This window comes from Ixodes scapularis, unplaced genomic scaffold (assembly GCF_016920785.2).
Source record: "Ixodes scapularis isolate PalLabHiFi unplaced genomic scaffold, ASM1692078v2 PGA_scaffold10__122_contigs__length_95168666, whole genome shotgun sequence".
Lineage (NCBI taxonomy): Eukaryota > Metazoa > Arthropoda > Arachnida > Ixodida > Ixodidae > Ixodes > Ixodes scapularis.
The window spans coordinates 93,844,572-93,871,490 of NW_024609836.1; the positions used below are offsets into that span (position 1 = coordinate 93,844,572).

General features: G+C 47.3%; 1 protein-coding gene across 2 annotated transcripts; it reads right to left on the reverse strand.

The window, feature by feature from the left end:
* Positions 1-191: 191 nt before the first annotated feature.
* On the reverse strand, positions 192-26,021 carry LOC8025441 (nuclear exosome regulator NRDE2). 2 transcript variants are annotated; one of them, XM_029979210.4, is made up of 18 exons: positions 25,635-26,021; positions 23,736-23,805; positions 23,044-23,184; positions 19,467-19,619; positions 18,250-18,455; positions 16,547-16,742; positions 15,910-16,006; positions 12,719-12,968; positions 11,381-11,635; positions 9,809-10,057; positions 9,020-9,192; positions 7,229-7,462; positions 5,747-6,093; positions 4,458-4,646; positions 3,353-3,459; positions 2,099-2,217; positions 1,161-1,232; positions 192-477 (listed from the first exon to the last, which is right to left on the reverse strand). In XM_029979210.4, exons 1-18 carry the CDS (start codon positions 25,765-25,767, stop codon positions 331-333), a joined length of 3,138 nt encoding a protein of 1,045 aa, XP_029835070.2. In that variant the 5' UTR covers positions 25,768-26,021; the 3' UTR covers positions 192-330. The 2 variants fall into 2 exon arrangements, with proteins under 2 accessions (XP_029835070.2, XP_029835071.2); XM_029979211.4 differs by lacking the exon at positions 1,161-1,232 and having other exon boundaries at positions 204-477; positions 25,635-25,998.
* Between the last annotated feature and the right edge of the window lie 898 nt (positions 26,022-26,919).

The window sequence follows — 26,919 nt, forward strand, 5'->3', positions numbered from 1 at the left end:
CTGTGTGGAAGAAAGCCTGCAAGCGTGGGCGCAAGAGCGCTCGAGACTCAACCTCACGTGCCACTTTGCTCGTGCGCTAACTTTGGCATTGCTTTCTTTCACACAGCCTCGGCTAAGACGCCGATTCTAGGAAGCCGGCCCAGAACCTCCTGAACCAACGATTTCCACAATTGGTCTATAGTGCAACAAAGGGAGAAAATACATTTTTGTTTTCTTAACAATCTTGTTTTTAAATATATGACGGATGATACGCCATTATGCCAAGGACAAGAGACCCGCAAATGGAGTGTTGGAAACGCGTGACACGGTCCCCGTCGGTCTACCAGGAGATCAGCTGGGGGGCGCCTCGTCCGGGTGGTCCAAGAGCAGCTGAACCTCCTCGAGTGGCGCCCGCAGCCGGATTCCTTTCTCTAGCAACATGTCGGCCACCTCCTGTAGGCACTCCGGGAAATGGTGCACGCCGTCCATGTACAGCGTCTGCACGTTCGGGCGACTTGTCAAGGAGCTGCACGCTTAGAACGAGCTGGCTTGCCTCAAGGGTCGTAGCAAGCTGGCTACCAAGATTCACTTCGACTTATGTTCACCCATTTGTCATCACTACCATCATTGCCCTCAGTAATAATTTAAAAAAAGGGACCACGGGGTGCCTACCAAATCACGCCTCTCAAATTCCCTCACTTTCCCAGGTTTTCCCCGAATATTTTTATTAAATTCTCCCGACCATTACGAAGAAGAAATGCAGAGGATGGCACTGCAGCGGCTGTTCAAGCTACTCCCATTTAATCCGGTGAATCGAGTAGTGGCTCACGCTGCCCAGCGATGCCTCGGGGCAACTGTCAATTGGCACAAAGGCCGTCCATGCTACCACTTGCTGCACACTCCCACTTTGCCACGTGCCACTGCGCCTCCGGCGTTAGTCTTTCTCCCCGACCCTGACAATTCCAGATGCTTTGAAATTCCCTGACAATTCCAGGCTTTCCAGGTTGGTAGTCACCCTAGACCACTACTGGTCCTGCTTGGGAGACCAGAGACATGTGCGCTAGCTAAAAGCACTCCTCGTCCCTCGTTTTCCCAAACCTGAACACGAAACGGGGCTGGCACAGACTGCACGTCGCAACACCAAATGCAACCAGTGCCCAGAGGCAGTGAGTGGCACTTGCCTTGGCCCATGGGCAGTTCTGCAGGGCCCGGTAGAAGATGGCCTTGGCAGAGTCCCTGGTCCCAAACCGCATCTGGTCGAGAGAGCATCTCGCGTGAGCGTGCCGCACCAAACGCCCTGGCTGCCACCTTGACGGCGACACTATGGTGTCTGCAACACGCCTCCGACCGGCGTGTTTATGGCGTCCTCATTTGTGGTCCTTTGATTTCTATCCGGTGAGTTGTTTGTTGCCTGTTGCAATCCTGGCAATGGCGCAGCAACAGACGTGGATGCAGCGGATGCCTGTTCTGTATAGGTAGCTCGCCAGCTTGACAGCCTACAGAAGCTTCAGCACCCACGAGTTGGGATGTCGCAACAACAGTGACGCTTGCGTTCGTTCCCCTTTTGTGCCAGAACTCGTACGATCAACTTCCAGGATCGGGACATCCGACGACACGAGACGCTAGTTCCCGCGACGTAATTTGTCGCCATTTCGAGACCTCTTTCGTTGTATCGGCAGGATAGACCTATTGCTATATTACCCAAGCATCAAGGAGAATGCAGGAACTGGTGTTCCACGCGCCATACGCGCACGCCTTCTTCGTATAAAAGATTCGAAGAAAATAACCAAAATAAAGCGTTGACAAACGCACGTGCAAGGTGCCATTTGTTTTAAGTATTTTCTTTAGAAAAGTTACTACTGCTGAGGCCAGCACATGCAGCGCGTGGAACACCAATCCCTGCATTCTCCTTGATGCTTGGGTAATATAGCAAGAGGTCTATTGGACACCAAACACACCAGTCAAAGACGTTGTCTAGGCGCCATAGCGGCACCTGTAAAAGCGTACAACGCACCATACCACCGAACTTTCGGCATGCATCGCCGACAACTAACTTGCGGCCGTGGACCTAACGATAGGCAAAAAATTTTGCTTAATGTTGCGGGGAAGGAGTACTCACTTCGAGATGGACGTACAGCCTCCACAGCAGGGGGCAGCGACGGTGGGACACGGACTCTAAGGCCCGTTCCAGAACACGCCTCAGGTGGTTGCAAAGATGGGGCAGCGTGAAAGAGGCACCTGCAACGGGCACAAGCGGTAAGTCACTCCGCAGCTCTGTTGAGCACCCAAGGGGTGACACCACCAACTGCTGGTCAGGCAGAAACACTCTTAAAACGTGCTCCTTCCAACTCATCCAATTGAAGTACCAACAATGCCCCAGCACCTCCTTGATCTCAGAAGTAAAAAAAAAAAAAATACACACGTTCGGATTTTTTTTTTGGGGGGAGGGGGGGGGGGAGTATTTCTCAAGAGATGTATCGCAATACATTTTACCCTGATTGTATCGCGATACAAAGAAACATTCCAAATGTATTTCGATATAGGAATAAAATACTGGTGAAAACAATGTATCGCGATACAGAAATACAGATAAGAAATGTATTTCTAAAATACTATCGCCATACATTTGTATCGCGATACTGCCCAACCCTGCTTTCCAAATTGTCTGTTCCGACATTTCGAGTGTCCAGTTGACCTTGCACAAACTTGTGAATAGATTCTTCCTCGCAAGTCACGACCTGAATATAGCCACGTGTAGATCTGATGAAACAAATCTAGGTATCTTTACGCACGCAATTGTACTTTGTGACTGAACACCTACATCTTAGTATCTTGAAGCACTATGTTGTGGTTTTTCTTTTTTCCACGCAAACACTTTTTAATCGGGTGAATCGACCGTGAAACGACAATACACACAGGGCCATCAAACGAGAGAAACTTTCAGACACTAATTTTGAGAAGCAACTGCTGCTAAGTTACAATATGAAGTAAAATGCATACTTTTTAATTTTATGCAATAAAACTTGGCGAGGGGTGTTTTCTAATCCTTCCAAAATTTTTTGTGTTATAGAAAACTAACGTCGTTACTTTTTAAAAGTAACTGTAACGAGTTACTCTTTTGTTGTAGTAACTGTAACAGTAGCTTCGCTACTTTTTTCTGAAAGTAACTGTAACTGTAACAAATTACTCTTTAAAAGTACCTTGTCCAAGACCGAGTATATGCCCTCTCCTATCCAAGTCCCACGAGGAAGTGATAGTATTTTGAACTAAAAAATAAAAAGCATGCGCAAGGGTACAAAGCTTCATAGAGTGCTGCAACCATACACGGGCCTTCCCGACGATAGTTTTGTTCCCTGGCAGAGGACAGGCTTACCGGCTGCCCTGTGAGTGTCCAGTTGCTGCGCTCTGGCTAGCTCAAAGCAGAGGGCCACCAGCCAGGCCAGGGGGCAGTGCTGCTTCTGAACCAGCCCGTCTAGCAACCTGCATCACGAAAGGAAATGGCATCACGAAATGTCTCACTTTTGCAGCCCTTGTTTCGTGGGATTCGGCTGTTGCACATTACTACATTTGTCACCCCTAATTGATGAGAGTCTCATACAAATTTTATTTGCATGCAGAAAAACATTCAGATATATCGGAAGAAAAAAAAAGCTACACGAAAGAACAAAATACACGAGACAATCTTCCGATTTCCAACAGACAGTTTGTTGCAGGTTGGAAGGGTTTTTCATCCATATAATACTTTGTGTCATCTTATATTCCATTTTTCCCAAGAGAGCGCTGTTTGCTTAAGGCAAGTCTTTTCAATTAGTCAAATTTAATGAATTCAGCCCTTTCTGGAATTCATAAGAAAACAAATAATATCAACAATCACAATAATATTAGTAGTAGTAGCAGCAGCAGCAGCAGTAGTAGTAGCAGTAGTGTAGTAGTAGTGGTAGTAGTAGTAGAATTATTCCTAAGTTCCTTGATGAAAGTGCCATTTTTTTCAGGAAACATATGTGCTTTGTCCTGGAATGCAATCTTTTCAATTTTGTTTAAGTATACTTTAGGTCGTTCACTAAGTTCTGCATAAGCTACTTTAAAATATGTCTTTTTTTGTCTGTGTATATATCTTAAATACCACCTACACCTGCTATGGCTCTCAAATGTGAGCCAGCAGTATGTCTGAAAAATGAATAATAATAATGATGATGAAGATAATAATAATAACTCCTTTATTTTTCAACAAAATTAACGTTGATGGAAACAACGGGAAAAAGCTGTTAGCAACCGCTTGACTGCCCCCAACCCCCCCGAAAAAAATGGCAGTAGAGCAAATATAAAAATGTAGCCTCATGCATTTTGATACATTTTGGCTTTGAAGTCAGTGCTTGCAACCACTGCAGCCTAACACCAGCAAAGAGAAAAAAAAAAAAGGTGAGAAGAATGTGAAAAGACTTCCGGCATTTTCTTTTTCCCGTTACGGGTGCACTTGCCTGCGAGTGCTGAGTGCTCCCAATGCTCCGGCCTGCAGACTCGCCCAGTGCCACAGGAGACTGGCAGAGCGCGGCACCTCCTGAAGAGCCTGGTGCAAGGCCGCACGCAGCGCCCTCTGGGAGCCACCCTGGGACACCTCGTGGGTGCAGAGGCGCACATACGCCTCATGCGCCTCTTCCAGCCCCTTCCTGCATACAGTCAGCCACCGCCAGGCCCAATAAACTCTTTCCAAAAGTCCGTCTGTCCACTCTGTGTTAAGCCGAACCACCAAACCATTACGTAGCTTCTCAACACCAGGAGAAACGAACGTCGGCAAAAGTATTAAGCAGAAAGCGGAGAATCGATCTTAACAAGTTGGTCCTTGTACGTCGCTTTCGATTCACGAAGTCAGTGGCGCTCGACTTGGTGAGCTTGCTCTCTTATCCCCACCATTATTCTAGCTTTTTAGACTGCCCCTAGACGACTTAGACCAGTGGTTCTCAACCACTGATGTTGCGGGGTTTTCTTCTGGATCAGCGGAAGTGATGGGGGACCCGATTGATCGGGGAGGAGGGGGATAATAGACAATTACAATGACAAAATGGTGAATAAAGAGAACTAAATGCCTGCAAGCCAACTTTCAAGCTCTTAAACATAGACTAATCAACCCTACACACTTGGTGAGTATGTAAGACGGTCAGCACCAATTTAATATATATATATATATATATATATATATATATATATATATATATATATATATATAAAAAGTGGTAATGGTTTACAAATGCTTCCGTTGATATGTAGGCAGAAGTAAGGTGTGCAGACACAGCAACCATAGGATGATAAAAATAAAAATCTAATAGTGAAAAAAGTCACGCGAGAAAGAAGAGTTAAGTGTAGAAAAAAAAAGTTGCATTATAGTTTACAAGAATAATCAAGGCTAGGCACAAGAAAGCTAGATATCCAGATAATACACTTAAAAATGACTGAATAAAAGTCAAAGTTAAACAGAAGAACTTACAAATATAAATTAAATGAAAAATAAAATAAAAATCTGAAGTAAAAAAATAAAAAGAGGCCTGTTGTCAGTCCCTTTTTTATTTTTATTTTTAATTCTTTATTCTATTTTCCGTTTAACAATTTATTTTCTTGCACTTTTCACCACACTTGCGCTTAAAGTGAAACAAAGTATAGTATCCAACTTTTGACCCCTATATTTCGGCAGTTTAAAAAGTCTAGGAAATACCGAAAGTTTCTTGTCCGTGCTGATTCTGTTGCACCCTAAAACCACACCTCCCCGACTCACGCATTGTCCCGTGCCCGCTCCAGCCACTGCCGAGCGAGAGCCGCCGCAGCCTTGAACCCGGCAGTGAGGGCCTTGCCCCAGAGCGCCGCCCTGAGTGCACCTGAAGAGCACTCCGGGTCTGCCACTTGAACGTCGAGGGTGGCCACTGCCCTGACCAGGGCGCTGGGACGCAGGGGACCCTTCAGGGCCTCCGAGATGCGGAGGCTTCCCCCGGCACACGAGAGAACGAGGAGGGCACGCTCCCGAGTGGTCGACGTGCCGTGCTCGCCGAGACAGAGGTCCAGGTAGGCAGACAAGAGACGCCAGCGGTCACCGCGGCACTCGGAGAGTACCTCGGGCTGCCACACCTGCAGCGTAGAGTTCCAGCATTGGGATGTTGAAACAGCTAGATGACGCCTTGAACATCATCACAAAGACAATGTTCCGTTTTGCCACTCTAAATCATTTCTTGCATCATTTATTCCTAGAACTGGAACCTATATAGCTAACATCAGTCGTCGATTACACTCCTTTTAGAGCACAGCTTTTAGGTGCCCGTTTCCGGGTTGAGCGGCGTCACTGTCGGCGTAAACACGCGTGCTGCGTTACGGGAATAAAGAAACCAGGCGTAAATATGCATTACATTATGGAAAAACTTAGCAGTGAAATTGTCCCGCTAAATTTAGAGGGGAAATTGAGAAAACAGGGCCGCAACACCAATTCAGTTTCTCCGTTAAATTTAGCGAGGAAAAGGATGTCACAACTTCGTGTCACATCACCCATGAACAAATTCAGCGGCAGGAAGAGTGGAGCAGAAAGGAGGAGGAAGAGGGAAGGAGGCTCAGGAGTGGGGAGGGAAAAGGAGGAGGAGAAGGGGCATATTCTCCTCTCCATGCCCTCCCCATTTCCTCCTCTGGAGCTGCACTCTCATTCGGCATTACAGAAAATTGTAAACATCTTTCATTTTATGTGCAACTCTTGATAATCACCAGTTCCCTATTGTTTAGGTATTTTTCTGTCGTTGCTATTGCATTAAGTTTGTTGCGCTTTTATCTTTCTCTCCCCTCCGTAATGCCTCTGTGCCCCGAGGGACAAACAGTAAACCAAAAAAATGCATTAATGTATTTCCTTCACCTCTTCACTAAAGTTGCGCTTCTGACATTAAAAGCAAAAAATTTCTCATGCATAGTACACAAATTTGATCTCGCGAGAACACGAAGACCTTATCAGTTTCTTTATTTTGGGGCGAAGGGAAAGGAGGGAGGCAGGAGACGAGCGGACCTCCAGTCAGGAACAAGTCACTAGCTTCGGTCCAGTTATACTTATACGTGTACCAGAAGTGTTCCATGGCTCCCTGAAAGATGACGCCAGTGTTTTCTCTCGTCATGAATGATTATGTAAAACCACATAAGCCCACTAAAATGCGAATGTGTGAACCAGCCTTTACACTACACTACAGTCCAAACGTGGAGCCGCTCAGCGAGGTGTGGAAGTCGGGCTGACCGTGTCCAGAGCCCTCTCGTAGAGCGTGGCGGCCTCCTGCGAAAGGTCCATGTCGAGCAGCAGCTGCCCGTACTCGGTCCACAGGTCCAGATGGCGCTCCCTGCGGGGCTCCGAGAGCAGAGCCTTGGCTGCCTTCTTGCGCTGCCGGGCGGTCCAGTCGTCCGCACGGCGGAACACCTTCATCCACAGCAGGCTGTGCTCGTCCCACAGGAGCGGCTCCTTGGAGAACAGCTCCTGCTCACAAATCGCACGAGGGGAGAGGATCCGTTTGAACAACGAGGCTGCTACAGTTCAGCATGTAGCAGCATTCAAAATAAGGGTAGAAACTGAGGGAGGGGAGAACACGAGAGCATGCGGGTGGGTGGGTACGCCAGAGCGCCAAGCTCACTGTGCAAATGCTACCTGTGTGAATGCTCACTGTGCGAACACTCACTGTGCGAACGCTGACTGTGCAAATGCTCCCTGTGCAAACACGCACTGTGCGAACGCTCACTGTGCGAACACTCATTGTGCGAACGCATTCGAACAGTAAGGCAGCTAATTTTACAGTTACCCACTAATAATTCAAACCAGAGCTTGGGGTTCTGATGTCCCCGCAGGCATAGAGGTACTGCAGGCCCCCTGGTATGGGCGTAACGCCTGACTGCAGCTGCCTTACTGTTCTAAGATGAATCAATAAACAAACAAGCAAACACACCGGAAAACCTTGAAGACAAGGGGAGTCAAAAAGGGGGACAAACACAACACCATATCAAACAACGATGTTGAGTTTCTCCCCCTTCTTTTCGTGTGCTCCCTCATCTCCTGGGTTTTTCAAATAATAAATACATGTTTGAGTCAGTAAATAACGAAAAAAAGTCCTCTTCATATGGAATCTTTTTTGCAAGGCAACTGGAATCTTTTAATCAAAGCAAGTCACAACAAAAATTAAAATATAAAGAAATGCCTTTATTTTTGTGGGCTTGATATTTTTTGCAAACTTCACGAATTGAGGGTTTCAAAAATATTTTTTGAGGGCACAAAATCTTCTAAATGGGAGTGGTACGCTATGTATTTGTTACTACAAGGTGAAATGTTTGCGTGAGCTATTTTAAGTTGTTTAAAACAGAGTGAAGCAAAGCTGAAGGATGTTTGCAATATGTACTGGTACACATCGATTTGGGATACTGATAAACGTAAAGATACCACTCTGGCAAAACTTGTTCCTGAAAAAAGTGGAGATACAACAGAGAGGTTCTACTGTAAATGCCTTAAACAAGCCACTCAAAGGCAAACGGCCACTTCGGTTTAACCATTATTGATGCAGTCTTGCCTGACAGTCCAACAGAACAAAAAGCTGAAGACAATAACAAGTCTGCTTCATGAAACATAGAGCCATTTTTCTTTCAGAACGCTTTTATGCACGCACAGACTGAAGGATCCAAACTGGGGACCCCAAAGATACGACCAGTTTAGAAAAAGATGGCTGCCATTCCTAAACTCTGCCTCAAGGAGTGCCACCACCAACGATTCCCGCTGGTGTCATCATGTTTTTCGTATCTGTTGCAGCTTAAAAAGAGAAGGACAAGCCCCTCCCACCATAACCAAGCAGTTTCCTCCTCTCCCACATTTGCTCTGTAAAAGTGGAAGGAGTGGACAGCTGCCATTCTTAATTAACCTACAACACCATACAACACTATACTATACCAGAGGACCCAAACAATTACAGCACTGTCCCGTCACGTTCTTGGCATGGTCCCGTCACAACGGCCAAACGGCATTTACGCCAATAACAGAGAGCACGCCACCTGCCTGGGACTGGGCGAGCAGACGATGGACGAAGTCGGTGGTCCCGGCACGCTGGCTCCAGCCCGAGGGGAATCCCAGAGAGTCCCTGAAGCGCCTCGCCATGGTCAAGTCCACCCCTGGCAGCCGCTGGAAGCAGTCCGCCTCCACCAGAGAGCTGTCCGCACCCCCACCACCACCTGCACCGCAAGGCAGGTGGTGGTGGACCTTGTCTTATAGGTGTTATACAGGGTGTTTCCGAGTGGTATTCAAGCATAAAACAATTAAATATAAACAAACCAATGAAGTGCCATAAAAATTTTCAGAAAAGTGTCTTTAGGTGGCGCACTTATCGTATTCAAATTCCTTAAGTGCGAGCTTTTAAAAAAATCTTTCAGCCTAAAAAAAAAATTTCTTTTCCTATGCACAGGAATGAAAATGGTAAAAACGGTCTGGTTGCACCGCTACTCACAAATGGCACAACATAAAGGAAAAACGTGAGAGCTTTTTCGAGACGAACAGCTGAAAGCAGATCCAGCAAATCCGAGCACGTGTGGTACCATCTGTGAGCAGCAGCATACACCAGACGGTTTTTACAGTTTTCCTCCTTGTACATAGGAAAAAAAACATACTTTTTATGCTTAACTTGTTTTCCTGAAACCCATACTCATGATATTCAAGTATGGTGAATTCACCACCTAAAGATATCCGAGAAACGTTTCGATGCACTCCATTCGTCAGTTTATTTATACATGCTTTTTTTTCACCCTAATGGCACTCAGAAACACCCCGAAGACGCAAAGGGGCAGTTCTGACCGAGCAGAACGTCGACGGTAGCCCTGAGCAGGTGCATCTGGGAGGCCGGGAGGCGTAGCCGGAACAGGGCACTCGTCAGGTCCTCGAGCATCACCATGCGCTCGGGGTCGTCGCAGCCCTCGTCGCCGGACGACAGGTCCGGACGGTACGGCAGCCAGTGGTGCCGCTCCCTGTGGCACTCGAGGGAGAGCCAGGCCTCGCGCAAGTCCTGGCCTTCGCCCACTGTCGGCTCGGACACCGCTTCATCGTCTGCAAGAGGATGTCAGCAAGCGGTGAACAAGTCGTCTGCAAGAGGATGTCAGCAACCAGTGCCGACAACGCTGCTATGTTCGTTAACAATGTAAGAATGACAGAGAGGCGACTCGGTTGCCCCACCTCTGGCACAACCTTGATAACTTCGGCAATGCTTCATCGTCTCGTGCACCTCGAACACGCGCGCGCGCAGCTAAAAGAAGGCACGAAGTATGTGCTGGAGGCCTGACATTCGAAAAACATGCCTTGCTGTTCTTATTCCGTGAGTGACTATAGTAACAATTTCTGTCGGTGACAGGCAGCTGTTCTAAGCATTGAAAGAAAGGGAATAACGGGAACCAGAAAAAGATAACCACTCCTACTTTCTTAACCGGTGACGGTGCCAAGGTGTGGCAGCTTCTTTTGAAGCTGCAGGGCAGAGGACGTAGGGTGGAACCTCCATTATAGTAAAGTCAGACTTTTTCAGAACACACGATTCACTAGGTCGTTATGCATGTTTCTTCACTAAAATACCAGTACCTCATGCTTCAATTATGCCTTATTAAATTCGTATCCTCATTATATCATTAATTTACATCGAGAGGTTTTACCTGAATTCAAAAGTGACGCGTCTTCCCAAAAATATCCAATAACAGTCTATGCTTTGCCAGCGGAACTAAACTGCTTCTTGCTTCTGAAGCATCTAACTTCGTTGGAAAACATACAGCGTCACTGTAAAGCACTCCTAGACAGTGCTCTTCAACCAATGACTTCCTGTCTCTATCCCTTCCAGGTTTGTTTAAAAGGCAAAACAAGAAACATAAACACAGCCATGGAGCTGGCGACAACTTGTAATTGCTAGTTGAAAGACTAGAAAACATGACAGATAAGCATTCAAAAAGGCAAATCCAATTGCCATTAGTTGGTTCTATGGAGATAACAAAATGAAAACAGATTGATTCCTTAAAATCCAGGTAGATCAGGAAAAAAGGGTAAAAGCACAGGCGAGCTGGTGAAGAACTTCCATCGTAAACCGGAGACACGGAAAAATAAAAAAAAACGGACAAAACAACAACAACAAAAATCTTGTTGTTGTTTTGTCCGTTTTTTTTTATTTTTCCGTGTCTCCGGTTTACGATGGTAGATCAGGAAGCTAGTAGACTGATACAACAATATGTCTAACTTTGAAATGCCTGGACGTCACATTGCAGCAGATGATGCCATAAATGAACTGATAATAATCGAGCTATCGATACATGAACCAGATGCAACAATTGGGCACCACGCGGTAACGCCAGCTACCGAGCGGATGTCCCGTATAGATTGGGGGAGAAAGCCGACCCTTGCTGGACTGCTGGGCGAGCAGGCGCTCTGGCTGCTCCATGAGGTGCGCCCAGCCCTGGGAATCGGACTCTCCAAAGCGGGGCGCCCCACTGTCCCAGAAGGGTTCCAGCAGGGTGAGCCACTGGTCCAGGGGAAGGGACTCCACCCGGGGTGGCCGGCGCAGGCTCAGCTCCAGCAGTGCCTGGAGGAGCCCCACCGCACGCTCCCACTGGCCACACTGGCACAGGAACACCGCATACTGGCGACACACCTCTGAAACACACGGGAGAATCGGGTCTTGTAGGGGCATGGATGCTGCGACGCACGGCTGCGACTGAAGCATCGTGGAGTGATATACTATGGTGTCTGGAGCGTGTCTCCTAATGTCCGTCCATGTTGGGCAAAAGAGTAGGCTCGCAATAATTCAAACTTGGATATTTCATAATTTTGGTTAATTCAAACCAATTTCAAAATTTTGCTTGTTCTGCTAGGTTTCTAATGTACTTATAAGCCACTTAACTCGAATGGTGTTTTCGTGTAATTTATACTTTTTGTTCCAGCTACCCCGTCGAGTGCGCTTCTTATCGAGCACCGATGCACTGCGGAGAAGCAACACCCGCGGAGCTCAAGCACGTTCAACGGGGCTGCCATAACAAAAGGTAATGACTATCTTGATGTCCACCGTCAAAATACCTAAAAAATTATTTCGACATCTGCGACGTCACTGTCGTAAAACGTCAAAATAGTGGCTTTATTATTTCGACGTCCTCCTTCAATGCAGCCGTCGCACTGGTAGCCGTTTTGTGGTTTTGTTTTGTTTAGTTTCTGATGGTGTTGAGTTGCCGTTTTGATGGATTTATGTGTTTCATGCCTAAAATGTTTCGCTCCTAGTTGGCAGTGGAAATGTGTCTTATTCAGCGTGTGTGAAAGACTGGCTCGACAGTTAATCCTTTCGGATGTGACACGCCCGCTGGCGATGTTCCGAGCCTTCTGAGCTCGCATCTCGGCACGCGTTTCACTTAAAATTTTTAATCCACAACAAAGGCAAGCTGGATATCCCTCTGTCTTGCCTGCATATAACAAACGTAAGTGCAAAGCTATATTGATGTAGTACTTCATCAAATTGAAACAGATGCCACTTTTCAGCTTATATATGCGAGGACTGCAAGAACAGCTTCCGCTCATTTTTGATTCTTTCTTCGATAGACAGAATGATAGAGAATGAGTAAATAAATATATTTGGAATCATTTCGGTGGGAAAAGTTTGATTTAAATCGTCGCAGTAAAATCGGCGCGATTTCAATGACAATTTCAATCATCTCGATTGTCATTTTCCACTCTGGTTGTGGTGCTCACCGACGAGGTGCCGCTCAATGTCCTCGGGGGCGAGGGAGGAGGACCGCCGTCCCTCCTGCATGTCCCTGAAGCAGGCCAGGGCCCGGAGGTAGGCGTGACCCGCGGCAGCCACTTCGAACCCCGACAGGGTCGTCTCCGCCTGGAGGAAGCGGGCACGCTCCAGCCACAGGCGCCAGTTGCCCGGCTGCAGGCGCAGGAGTTCCTCCCAGGCCTGGGATGCGCGCGCCTCCTCTCCCAGCTCCAGCAGAACCTGCGCGGAGGGCACACCATACTGAGTCGCCCACCTCCCCGATGACTCGGCGGATTTAACTCCGACGCAGACCCGACGGTTTGCAAGCGGCGGTCCGACATGCGCGACAATTCGAGCAGTTCTCAACTCGCAGTCGGCTCGGCGGCGCAGACAATCGAGAAAAGGCAAAAGCGATGGTGCCACAGTCGCCGTTGCCTACGCTCATACAGTGAAACACCAAAAATGCTGCTTGCAAAAGACGGCCAAAGCCAGTTTCTTTTAAATTTTGAATTTGCCATATTTGGCAGTATTCAATATAACGTAAAATCCCGAGTCATCGCCCACTTCACTTTTCGGACGAATGTTGATTTCCAAATAATCACAGAGTGATTGCCCACCTTTACAAATATCCCAACGTGGACACTGCGATCCGCAGACAATCATCCTACCCGAATGATGCGGCATCAGACCTTACGGTTGGAGGACGTTCCTGACAAAGTAAAACGAAGGAGGTAAAAACACTGCACTTTGCTTACGCATTTCCTCCTTGGTTTGCAAGACCCTGAAGTCGGACTACATGCGTGTGAAAAGAAAACAATGGTGATAATAAAATGAAACATCAGTTTGCATAGAAAAAGTTTGTTAAAAAAAGAATCGGAAAGATAACACAAGCAGTAACCCAATCAGAGATCGCCGAGGTAAGTAAACGCCCCATACAGTGATGTGATTGGCCTAAGCCATTTTGGAGCACCTTTTGGAGCAGCAAAAACAGTGTTTTGGAGCAGAAAAGGCGGCCTTTGGCGCAGCCAAAACAGTGTTTCGGTGCAGAAAAAGTGGCTTTTGGAGCAGATATTCTTAGAAAAATAAATATTTGTTTTCCAAGTGCTGGACAAACCAAGGGCACTTTGTGTTGTGTTGTGACGTGTTGTGATGGAACTCGCTGCTTGTGTTTTTACTGCTGAGACATCTCGCAAGTATACAGTGCTGTAAGCGTTGCCGAGCAATTCCGAAAAAATACTTGCCAACGTTTTAGTGGCTCCCGATGCGCCAGATTTTTATAAAAGGTAAGCAAACGTAAAACAATGGATTGCGAACATTCCGGATAGTGCCTCTGTCGTGCAATCATGTTCACATGCATGTGAGGTCAACTTCGGCAGGCTTGCAATTGCACGTGCTTCGTCGCGCGCGCGGAGGCAACGGCTGCTCAATTGAAACCAAAGCCATGCCACTCCACTACGTCGCCAACTGATTCCCAAAATAGTATGCAAAATGTAACTGTCCAGCACATGGCTATAAACAGTCCAGCGGCGCGTGCTTGCCAGACCGGCAGGCGAGGTACAGGCTAAACACACAGAAAAAAAGAACCTGGGCGCATCGGTGTATGACATCGCGAGCCAGGGTCAAAAAGTTCTTGGAACGCTTCGTGCAACGACTGAACTCATAACAAATAAGCGCGCTGTGCGGGTTCAGCGTGCAGATATTATCTTCTTTGCTTTAGCTCACTTCACCAACTTTCTGTCACGGCAGATTTTTCACGTACCGGGGTCCCTCTCGAAAGAAAGCCCGCCGAAAGAAACCTAAATAATCAATACTGAGCCAAGCAGTCTTTGAGTTAAATAGGGATTTTTGTAGCAGCGTCTGATTTAAACAACAACAGGAATGTTGATGCGTTTCAGTTTAGAAAGCGCCATATCTGCAGCGATGCGGGGACGGCAACACACGACGTAGCGCGACCAAGGCGACTGTGGTCGCGCGAGCGCTTCAGCTCACAAAGTAACTCTCACCGCGCAAAAACGTGGTTTTGTTTCACAGCATGACGGCATGTCCGGCACCCGGCACACTAACGTCGGAGCGTCCTCGCACACGCCCACGTCTATCGTTGAAATGTTTTTAAAAAGACGCGAAACGAGATTCTTGGGACGAAACGCGAGACGGCGGGAAAAGCCATGCAAGACCGGATAGACGGTTGATGCAGTATGCGCTGTGTTGGGCGGCCGCTTGCGCTACCTAGCTCACGCATGCTCAATTACGGTTGTCAGTTTAGTTTCAGTTTTGAAAGGCGACCAAAATGGTCCTTTGGCGCAACCTTGGCGCAGATTACCCATATTTTGGCAAAATGTAGCAGGATGTAGCAGGGTTAGCTCCTTGGCGCAGTTTGGCGCAATTGGCGCAGCAATCACATCACTGCCCATATCCTGGAATGTAACCGCGCTGTGTAAAATCAAAGTCCGTCTCCACCGAAATAAGATCACCACGAACCTGCTCTTTCTTTCAGAACGTAATGACTGCGGTTGGTAAAGTTGCGCAATGTTTGAGACAAAGCCAACGGGTAAATAAAGGTCTGCTAGAAAGCCGCAAATAGACGTTTGTAAAGCGCCCCATTTCGAGCTCCGTGTTCATGGTGCCGTCCAGGCCACGCAACAACGCCACCTCAACCCGCGTTGATAGCACGCCACGCACGGATGCACGCACGTATGCACCAAACAATAAATTTGCTCATGAGACTCCTTGTGATTGACAAAGTGCCCGACTAGGCATGACGCCAAAGTATTCGCCAACGCGTTTGCCGGCTTCCCCACGTTTCCAGTATCGCTCTTCATCACTTCTGAAGAGGGTGGCTACAAAGGTCTAGACAAACAAAAGAAAAAATGAATGCTCTTATCGTTTGAAAGATTTGAAGTTCATCTTTAACCCTGTGGCTTTCCTTGGTTCCCAACTTCTGGGACAGAATAGGGGCAAAAGTGGTCCATTATCTATCAGTGCTGTTCTCTTACAAATGTAAAAAAGAAAAAAAAAAAAAAAAAGCACAGGCGGTGACACACACATCTCTTTCCAGATCAACAGCATTCCTCCACACCTTTATGGTCACCTCTTCAGTTCCTTCGGCTCCTTCTCTGATCTGTGCTGGCCGGCAGCGACGATGGCTGACAGCACCAGGCAACGGTAGGACGCGGCCACTCACCTGAATCTTGAGCAGGTGCAAAGAGACGCAGCCGTGGGTGCGAAGTAGCGCCTGCTCCAACACTGCTAGCTTCTTGTCCCTTATCGCCCGGGCTCGTCTGAAACAGAGACGCCGCCGTGAGCGGTCCTCAACAACCACGCGCTGCAGTACAGCTCGGGTGCGCCGACGAATAACAACGAAAAGACTGCAGTCCCGACGTCAGATAAAGACTGCACCACAACAGCTTCTACAAAAGTTGGGGTGGTCCTTGCACTTTTGAGAACACATGCTAGTCAAACCATCTGTTCACCAGATAGACACCCACACCTCTATTCTCTGGCACGGCTTAAGCTCTGGCTCGGGCATTCACGGCACGGCTATAGAGCATATTTATGTAGAGGCATTGCTCAGTGATAGGACGGTCCTTAGACAGCCCAGTCTTTTCGTCCAGTTTTCCCTAGGGATCTGAATGAGTGCCGTACCAGCATACGACCGTGTGTCCCCGCCGCGTGATGCGCGTTAAAGATCCCAAGCTAGCGGCTGTACCGTGCCAGCTAAACTTCTCATTTACAGCAGAGACACCGGATGTCCACTGGGGCAGACTAACCTCCCGCCGTCTAAACAAACACGCAACACGATTAGTGCCGTCCTCGCTCACCCGTGGGTCCTGTGTATGCCCGAGGCCTCCTCTAGTGCCGCCACATACTCCTCCTGGAAGGCCACCAGGTCCAGCCAGGCCTGCTCGTCCCCGGGCACCAGGCGCAGCCGCTCCTGCAGCTCCGCGTGTCTCGCCAGGGCCTCGGGGCACAGCTGGGACAGCACCTCCTCCTCCTCCTTCTCCTCCTTGCCCTTCCCTGGACAGGCAACATCGATTCCCCTTACCCTCTTAATGCACACAAAAGAATCGTACCCAAAGAAACGGGACAAGACAAAATTTTAAGGCAAATTGCTACGCAATCGTGTTGCATATGTGAAGCATTCTAGCATCAAATGTTTAGGAATGCTCCGAGTTTCGAGATGCTAGACGCCTGCGTCTACAACACTGTTCAGCGGATAGTTTAATGCGTACCATGTGTACACTTGCACTAATCGGGCCGATAAACCTGGCAATCTTCCAGAGCTTTCCACACTCTCGAGCTGCTCTCCCTCAGTGCACAGAGGTTGTCGAGCTCCTCCTCGCTTGCCCATCAACCAATCAGTGTTGAGCCTCGCGGCCATTTTTTTACCTGGGCTTCACGCAATGCCGAACACCTAGCCCAAAGAATGTTTTACGTTAAAAATAGAGGGAGAGAAGACGTCGAAATGGCTCGGGAGGTCAAGCTCTTGATAAATTGATTTCTGCTGGGACACGTTACTTGTTTACTGCCACTGCCCCACAATCAGTGCGGATCTTTGTCACTAGTTTATTCAATGCTTTGTATCATTCTAAAGGGGCCTTAAATGCTTTTTTTCAACCTGGTCGTGAAAGAAGGTGAAGCAGGAACACTTCACATTCTTGAAGCATGGGACAGAAATCTGTGTATTTATAGGGCTCACACTCTTTTTCCTCCTTAACTTACCATTTATCGCCGGCAAAAAGGCCCTGCTTCTTAAATTACCGAAACAAACAAGAAAATATTTATGAAAAAAAAAAAACTTTTAGCATTTTCACTTTGGTGAAGGAAGAGCAGCGGAGCTGTAGCTTCTGTTCTCGGCGGTGGCTTTCTAGGCGAGCGATCTGCTCTTTCGCAAGAAAATCTGAAGCGCTCAACGCAGTAGAACTTTAGGCGATAGGGGCCTCGCGGCAATTGTGAAACCATTTGCGCTGCTGCGGACATTGCTGCTCGTTCCGTTGCCGCTCTTCTTCCTTCGAAGAAATGTTGCCGCCTTCTATGAGCGACGGCGGTAAGCAGACAACCGGCAAACACAACACTCTGGACAGCTACCGCCATCTATGAGCGACGGCGGCAACCAGAGTGTTGTGTCGGCCACGGATGTCGACATTTGTATGGTACCGGACACGATCCTGGGGAAATTAGCCCTTAACAGCTCCGCTGTAAAATAATTTACTTTGTTGAGCTTGCTGGAGGTCGAACACAGAGGGACTGTAAGCAACGGGAGTAGCACAAACAAAAAAGCTGCAGTAGCCAATAGTCGCTTCTGGAGATGACATCATGAGGTGGACCTGGTGTCACCCAGACGAAAAACTCGCTGTCAGCTCCCGTTTCACACTCACTTCAATGCCCGACATAATCATGTCTACTCTACTGAAACCAAGCGAGCCAGCCGATTGCTAGCCTTTCAACCACCTACAGAAACAGAGCCCCCCGAGGCAAAAAAGTATTCCACCGGTCCCCCGAGGCAAAAAAGGGAGGGGCCCACCTTGGATGTAGTTACGGGTGGCCGCGTCCATGACCCCCAGGGGGTCTACGACGCACTTCCCGGTCGCGGCGGGGTTTCTCGAGGCCTGGCCCCCTTCCAGGGGCACGTACTCCTGGCCGGCCGCAAAGGGCACGCTCGCACGGGCCACGCCCGACGCGCAGGTCTTGGACGCCTGCCAGAAGCGCACGACCTTCTTGCGAGCCACCCTGCCGGACAAGTCGGGGCAGCTTAGCACACCGCGTGTCACTTGGATGCGCTCTCACGCACTACTATAGCCGCCAACCTTGGCTGACCGCCAGCACCCGTTTCACACCCTCCGCCGTGCCTCGGCTGCGCATGCAACTCAAGCACTTGCCAGGCGGCAGTGTCTTCTACTTCTACAGTTGGTGAGGGACGTCACCAGACATTCCTCACCATGGAACTCGATTTCCGTGTACTACCGAATGTAAAGCAATTCGCCACTTGTAGCGGTACCTGTCTTGATTCAGTCTTAGGCTGGGACGTTGATTCGTGTGAGAGTGTGTTCCCTTTCCTACACACTTCAGTGACCACAAGGCTGTGTTGCATGTGAACGAGTAAAGAAGGAGTGGATAGGCATTGAAGTGTGTGTTATTATAGTGAGTCTGACACAGTGGATCTGACACTGTAAAAAGAACCGCAAGAAAGATTGGTGCTAGCACATAGAAAGCCCGAATCTGCATTGAGGTAGTCAGTTTTACATTGTGAAGTTTCGAGGCATAGTTCTCTTTTTATAAAAAAAAATGAGACCCACAATCTTTCCACAGTAAACGGTGGAGATGTTCACGGACGACCGAATTAGCGATGAACGTAACTTGTGGCGACATCGCCCGACAGGCGCACCTAGCAGACGACGCACTCTGTCGTCTGCTTGCAGCGCATATCGAGAGATGGCGCCACGAGATACCTACATTTATCAATAATTCGGTCATCCGCGGACGCGGTTGACTTTGCCAAGTTTGTCACCTCCTTGCACATTCAGTGAAAGCTCAAGCCTTCTATGCGGAGGCACCAACTTTTCTGGCTCGTCTTACGGCATAAAATTCACCATGTGCGCTCCATACGTGCAATAACAGCTATCGCTGCCACCTTTGCACACGGTGGCGAAAATCTGAGGAATTCTTGTGTCGACGACCGAAAGCCAAATACAGCAATCTCTGAATGGAGTTGAGGCCAAAGGGCTAGCAGCAGGGTCCCACCGTTCTCGGGGCAGCAGGTCGCAGCGCCAGCCCTTGGGGTAGACTGCCAGCTGGGTCGGAGGGAGGCCGTTCATGGCCAGGTTGGATCGGTCCGGCACAGGGTCTATAAAAAAGCGGTCTTCCCCCCACGGACCCAGGAGGAACCGGAACTTCCTGCAGCGAACATCAGATACATCACAAACGACCCGAAACCTTTTCCAGTGAAAGTATGATAAGGGTGCAGGAGAGCTGGTGAATATTAACCATGCTGAATCAACCTGAGACTAGTGTAGAGAAGAAATATCATAATGTAGAAGAGACAGAAAATAGACAGGACTACGTCTCAAACTCAGCTGACTCGTTTATTTAGTTCACCTCTTTATATAGTCTGAACCTCAAGGTCATCACCACCAACACAAAACGATAAATTCTACGGCAATAGTGAGAAGATATGTAGATGACATCCTGGTATGTACGTTTATGAAAGGTCTATCAGAAAGCACAGGTGTGATAAGGTCAACGGCTCCCGAATTGAAGTTTACAGTGGAAAAACCGGAGGAAGATGTTCTGCAGTTTTCTAGATTTACATATTCACGTGAATCAAGGGTTATGTTGGGAATACGGAAACGGAAATTCAATACTGCTTTTGCCAAGAATGAGTTGCCATTTGGAGACCGTAAAGACCGGGATTGTAAAGTCATTGGTCAGGAGCGCGTTAGAAAGGTTGTGTGTCCATCATATCACTGAATCGGTAGAAAGGCAGTGGAAAAGGATGATTAGTGTAGGATATGATGGCAGTTTTGTCAAACGGCAGTTAGAATTGTTTATCAAAGGCAGGAGAAAATGAGATTAGAAATCAAGGAACTGCTTTGCTGTAATTCCACATTTTCATGAGATATCTCACAACCTGAAGGCATGTGCAAGGCAGTTTGGAGTGGACACAGTCTTTAATTCAGATGTTAGGTTAAGTAAATTGATGCCATTTCAAACAGGTGAAAGTAAGTGCTAGAAGGCCCGTTGGGAAAAACCGGAATGTTGCAAAACTGGTGTTGTGAATGAAATACCATTGAAGTGTGGGCTTAAGTACATAGGACGGACGTCATGCTGCATCAATGACAGATTAAACGAGCATATAAGAAATGGGAAGAACAATGCACAAAACTCGAAAATTGTAGAAACATATCCATGAACGTAACAACTGCGCTGGTCGCAGAATGAAATCATATAGAAAGAGAGGAACGATGTAAAGAGAGTAGTAAGGGAGACGGTGCGAATAAAATATCTAGGCAATTGTATAACTCAGGCTTTGCTACAGTTCGGAAGTAATTCAAAAAGCTTGTTGACAATGTAATGTAATTTTCTTTTGTGAGTGTTTTGAAGTGCGAATTGGGAACCTTCTGATTGTGTTTGTATGAAATGGCTCTAAAACACACTTTTGTTTGCTGTTTTTTGGGGGTTTGTTTTATGTGAGTTGGCCTGAAGGCTGTTCAGTGTTTTTTTGAGGGTAGTAGGTGGAGGGAGCATCCTTTTAATGAGATGTGGGAACTGTGTTTAAAATAGAAGGAGAAAGATATACTTTTGTACAGGTTTGAAGGAGGATGAATGTTGCCTTATCGTGTCGATCTGTAAGGTTGTCCACATTCTTACATTGTGTGATGGAGACTGGCGGTTTAACTGTAGAGACATCATTCTTTTGTGTCGGTGGTGATGACCAAGATATTGAGACTATACAAAGAGGTGGACTAAATAAACAAGTTATCCGAGTTGGAGATGTTGCCCTTTCTATTTTCTGTCTTTTCTACATTTTGACGTTTCTTCTCTACCCCAGTCTCAGGTTAATTCAACATGGCTTCTCCAGCATTCCTCAATGGCTCAATGCACAACCGAACTGAGCTTATGTTGCTAGAAGAAGCAACAATAAGAAAATGATTTGCTACATTAGGTGTGCAACTTTTTCAAGAAAATTAAATGCGCTAACAGGAATGAAACCTAACGAACACAATTCTTTTTATTGAGGAAAGTAAAAAAAGGGGTCAGATTTTGTAATGATGCAGTCAGTGAGATCATTCTAACAGATTATTTTTTCAAAGAAAAGAAAGTACAGAAATGAAGAAGTGCCAAAAGTGAAATGGTCAATCTTGCACGAGTGATTAAGATGAGCCGTGACCAAAGATGGCTGGGTTAGGAGACCTTGACAAAGAGAATGGGAAAATAGGTATTTGTAAGGTGACCTGTCAAATCACAGATAGAAAGGTTGAAGCATTCTTTATAAAAACATGAGAGGATGAAGCGATCCACTATTAATACAAACTTTTTGATAGCAGAAAAAAACTTGGGAAATTGAGAGTTACATGGCATTTCCTTCCTGCTTGTGGCAGTAAGGCAAAATTATACCTTACAGAAAGAGCCCAAAACAGTAAAGATGTTCACTAACCAGAATAGACCATACAGCAAGCTGACCAGTACAACATCCAAACCAGTGATAATGCAAAAAGAAAAAAAAAAAAGAAAATCGAAAGAAAGTCAGACATGACAGGCATCTCAAACATAAACCGTGGTCAAGACTGTTTATGCCCTGAACCATAGTGTTTTTGTTCTGCGTCTTGGTTCTTGGTATGGTCGTGCCAGATAAACAGGGACTGCCTCATCTCTGTGTGCCAGTCCGAGATAAAGGGAAGCTGAAGTGCTTTTGAATTTGATTAAAAACACTCGATTCTTTTTAATCCAACTTCAAGCATCGCGAATATCACAAAAAGTAGGTTATTTCATGCCCATATTAACTAAAAAGATGCCTTTGAAGTTGCGTTGAAACCACGCCCTTTTGCAGCAGCAGGGAGAGGGGAGTAAAAGGAGAAGGGGAAAACATGATGTCACAAAAGGTTGCCCCCACATGCTCCTTGGCTCCCAGAGCCAGCGTTGTGCGTCGTCGATACTGAGCTAGTCGATGATTCATGCTTCTGAAAGATGCCAGCTGAACGCAGGGAGATACACAAAGTGAGAGAGATAGAAAAGAGGACAAACACACTGCTGGACTAGCAACCATTTACTGAGAGTGAGGATCTTCTTCTACACCCATTAGTTTCATATCCCGGAACTAATCGGTGTGGAAGAGGAGGTGTATCTTCAGTAAATGGTTGCTAGTCCGGCAGTTCCGAGCATCTTTCTACAGAAGGGGCAGGCACATCAGCAAATACGAGGAGCTTACGTGATGCGGAGACAAAAAGAGGTAAGGATTGCCTGTTGATCGTTGTGCGAAAAGTACAATTAGAATCGCGCCAGGTCATTTTATGACATCACAGCTCGACCAACCAATGACGTTAGGCAGCAACGAGCGGCTGCATGCTTTTCAATTTTTTTTCGTGTTTAGTGTTGTTTTCAGGACAAGATTATCTAAAAACTACGCCAAAGAAAAGCATTAGCCCTTTTTCTTTTTTTTTTTAAACCGTTCCAGCTTCTCTTTAAAGCAACATGATATAAAGTTCAGAGTGGCCCAGGGTTTGTGCCAGTAAAGAATGGTAAAACGCCATTCGAACACCATGATTTCGGCACACAAAGTTGGCTTGAGAACGAACAGCACAGCCAGAGGCAGACAACCGACCTCCGCACGATGGGAGTGGCAGCCTGCTGCGTTTGCACTGGCTGCTCCTTGGCCTTCTTCCTCTTCCTGGGTGCATCCAAAACCACCTCTTCCACCACAGTGAAGGTCTCCTGCTCCTCTTCCTCCTCCTCCTCTGGCTCTCTGCAAGATTTCTTGCCAGTCAGCACAACCACACAGCCATCAGCAGATACATCTAGTGAACCTAGCCTGGCATAACCACACCAAACACGTAAAAAACTTTAGACAGAACAGCTACTACTCAGTTTTCTCTGTGCTGCCGTTAATCAATTTCTCAACTTCAAACACACAAAATTCTACGGCCACTTTGGCCAACGAGTAAAGTGAGCACATGTCCAACTCCTGTTACCCCACTTTTTAGAGACTATTGACACTATTCTAAGGTGGCAAATTAGGCGAGTCAGTAAACATTGCACATAATCGGAATGAACAACTCAAAGAATGCGGACGAAGAAGAGACGCAGCAGTTGCCTGTAGTGTCCTTGTCTTTCTTTGTCAGCATTCTTTGAGCGGTTCATCCCCATAATATTAGAGACCACTTTGTTTTACAACTACACAGAACCCCTCTGGCTCAAGAGCCTGTTTGAGGTATGGGGGACCCAAATCCATAAGACAACTTTTCAACTTGTCGATGCCCTGGCAAAGAAATACCCGGATAGGGACGGTGTCCTTGCCTCTCTGGGAGCACGACAGCAGGATCATAGCTTGGGTTGCACAGCCAACTGGGTACCTCAGCCGCAGCAGCTGTAACAGGGGACAACAAACATGAATAGATGAATGTATGTACTGGTTGGCTAAATCCTTTGAATCAGGCAGTGGCTTGCATTACGTAACCAGTATTTTTAATGTCAGCGGGTAAGATACATATTAAGGTTAAAGGCCGACAACCAGACTTCAGATTCTGCAAGGCAGAAGATCCTAATCAACACATGGGAAAAGGAAAAAGGTAAAAATGGACAGGGTTGAAGGAGGAGAGGAGGAAGTGAAGGAAAGTGGAAAGCACGAACTGGTTGTCGGTCTTTAAGCCTTTTGAAATTACTATTTAAATAATAAGAGCAGTTGAGTGTTAGCTCTGGCTGTTTATAGTGGTAACGGCTGTATATGATGATACTGTTTAAGATTTCCCTTGGCTGAGCGATCAGAATGTCTAGAACGAGCCATGACGTGTAAAGTATAACATTGGCTGCTATCCTTGCTAGATTCAGATCCCACCACTAATGCGAAAGCATTAACTGTCCCATGGAGCGAGCTGACAACATCAGCCGCGCCAAACGGCAGATAAATTCCCGAAGCCGCGATCCGAGGCATCCCAGCTTTGAAACCACGCAGAAAGCCATGCAAAACGGCAATGATATGAAGCCGTGCGTGTCAGTTTCAATAGCGCCTCCCCCTGGCGCTGCGTGTTCGCGAGGCAGCGGCTCCATTGCTCCACGCCCAAGGTCAGCGCGGCGAGGACAGTGCGCGTGCTCGATTGTCGACGCAAGTACGCCGCAGACAAAATAAGGAAGCGGAGGAACAGCACGTATGCTTTCAGATTCACAACTTATTAGAAGTGCTCAGGTGTACCTCAAGCCTTTTTCGTGATCACCAAAGGGGAAGTTAGAAGAATTCAAGCCATTTGTTGCAGTCAAGATATTTAAAGCTTCTGCACATCCTGTGGCCCTCCCGAGTCTAAAATAGATACTGTTGCCACTGGCATCATTTATGACATTTGATTGACTGATAATCACTAGTCGTCTCAAAAGGAGATTTAGGAGAACCTATTTTCAATGATTTTCTGAGTTGTCGCTGTTCCTTAATTGCTCCGACGTTCAAACGCTCACTACTCATCAACAACTTCACGCTCTGCAGTTGAACCTACACAATTAAAACAGTCTCGATGCTTACTTGCTTTTGAAATTTGGCTTGATATTTGAACCTTTCAGGTAAGGTTAGCATACGAGTTCACCCTAGAATAGCTCAAAGCATTCTCTACAGGAGAGTCGTTCACAAACTTGCATTTGCTTACGACCGAGTTCTTGTGATCTCTTACGTCGAGAAAACTTACTGGCACGCTGGCGCCATCTATGAGGTGGTCCTGGAACTGCACTACACTAGAGCGAAGGTTTTTCAGTATTGGCGTGATCAAATGTACTGACAAATAGTCGTTTATAGCATTGCCAAACGTTTTTGAAAAGAAAGAATAATGCGCAAAAAGGAAGGGAAAGAAAGGGAACGGAAATGCCAAATGTTCTGCGGCTACCCGATATGTGACGCCAGTGTGTTATCTCGTCGTAAGATACTTTAAAATGTTTTAAGAGTAAAACTATACGCACAACTATATACGCAGCAGTCGCAGGCTGGTTCACACTTGCGACTGCTTACAACCGGACTGTTTTTAAACAGCTTGCGACTTCTTACGACCGGCGTAGTGGTCCTAAACAGTCGCAAGATGTTTAAAATCATGTTTCTGGCCTCACTGGCCATGAGCAGTCGCAAGTTTGCGAACCAGAGACCACAACAACGTCCGCCAAAGGCAGCACTAAGCGCCCACGGAGGATCTTTAAATCCACCGCTCGGCGGATTCGGCTCACCATTCGGAGGCTCCGCGGGTGGTGCACTGTACGCTGGAAAAAGCGACGGCTGGCTCGCACGGGCCGCGGAGGACACAGTTGTCTGTGGCGCTTCGGTCAAAGAGATCGGAAACAACGGAGCACCCTGCGTCATTTCGCGTCTGCTGCCGAGAGTCGCACGAAGAGCGAATCTCACTGCCACGTCAAATAAGACAGCGAAGGATCAACGGTATGCTAGTTTAAGCGATTGACCTTCTCATTTTTTGCAGGTTTCACGCGAGAGGCATGCTTAAAAACAGGTTGTTACTTCGCATGCTTGAAATTACAGCAACGCAGGTCCGACGACACCCTTAATTTCAAGCGCAGCGCCATGTTGGATCGGATTGGCTCCGAGGTTGGATTCTAAGTACAGGGTTGTCAAACTTGTTGCGCCGATGACGCTGCAACATGACGAGACGGGCGAGACGCAGCTTACCGGAAGTGAACAGGTGTTTCATGAATTCGCCCTGTATGGCGGTTTCACGTGACGTACTTCCCGCTCACCCTGGCCAGACTCCATGTTGATGAACTGATGTACTCCTATGTGCTTCTATGCACAGGGGCGGCGTTTTCCAGCTCACTCTGGGAACCACTGTGTGGGAATCAGTGGCCGAGTGGGCTAGCGCTCACCAGCTCGGTGCACGTGGAGCGAAAGCTCGCGTTGCAGAACCCAGGGATTCTGGGTTCAGTCAGTTCAACCCTCACCCCCGCTGGTTTCGATCTGGATGAGCATCGTATCGACGTGTGGTCGTGTTTCACTTCTGCGTGGTGCTTGTTAAGGATGGCAGGCTAGCAGCTGTACTGCACTGGTTAAATTTCACATCTACAGAGTAACTATGTCGCCATGTTCAGGCAGATAATCTCCCTCTATATAAACAACTATCCAGTAATCCGTTGGCAGTGTGTGCAAAGCCGGGATCACACTGCTCGTACGTCATACAAAAGACAGTCTCCGAACACAAGTTGCAATATCTGCGGTTCGAATGCCGCATACCAGTTGCTCCTTGAACTCTTTGCCATGCGGCATTCAAGCACGAATCTCGTGGCAATTCGCGTTCAAATCTGTATGCAGACTGTCTTTTGTATAGGGGGTATTCTGGATACCATATATGGGGGCGCTGTTTACGCATGCTCGGTACAAGCTCACATTAATAGCACGTTGCAAAACAACTCTGGAACGTCGCCATTAGCATGCATACCAGTCGCGCCATAGTTCAGAACACATGGAGCGAAAGCACACGCTGCAGAACCCAGGGATCCTGGGTTC

Excerpts from the sequence above, each read along its gene's own strand:
- LOC8025441 (XM_029979210.4), bottom strand. The coding sequence starts at position 25,767 with ATGACGCAGGGTGCTCCGTTGTTTCCGATCTCTTTGACCGAAGCGCCA. Across the intron at positions 16,743-18,249 it reads CACCCGTAACTACATCCAAG|GGAAGGGCAAGGAGGAGAAG; the intron begins GTGGGCCCCTCC and ends TTGCCTGTCCAG. Across the intron at positions 4,647-5,746 it reads GAGCGGGCACGGGACAATGC|GAAGGGGCTGGAAGAGGCGC; the intron begins GTGAGTCGGGGA and ends GACTGTATGCAG.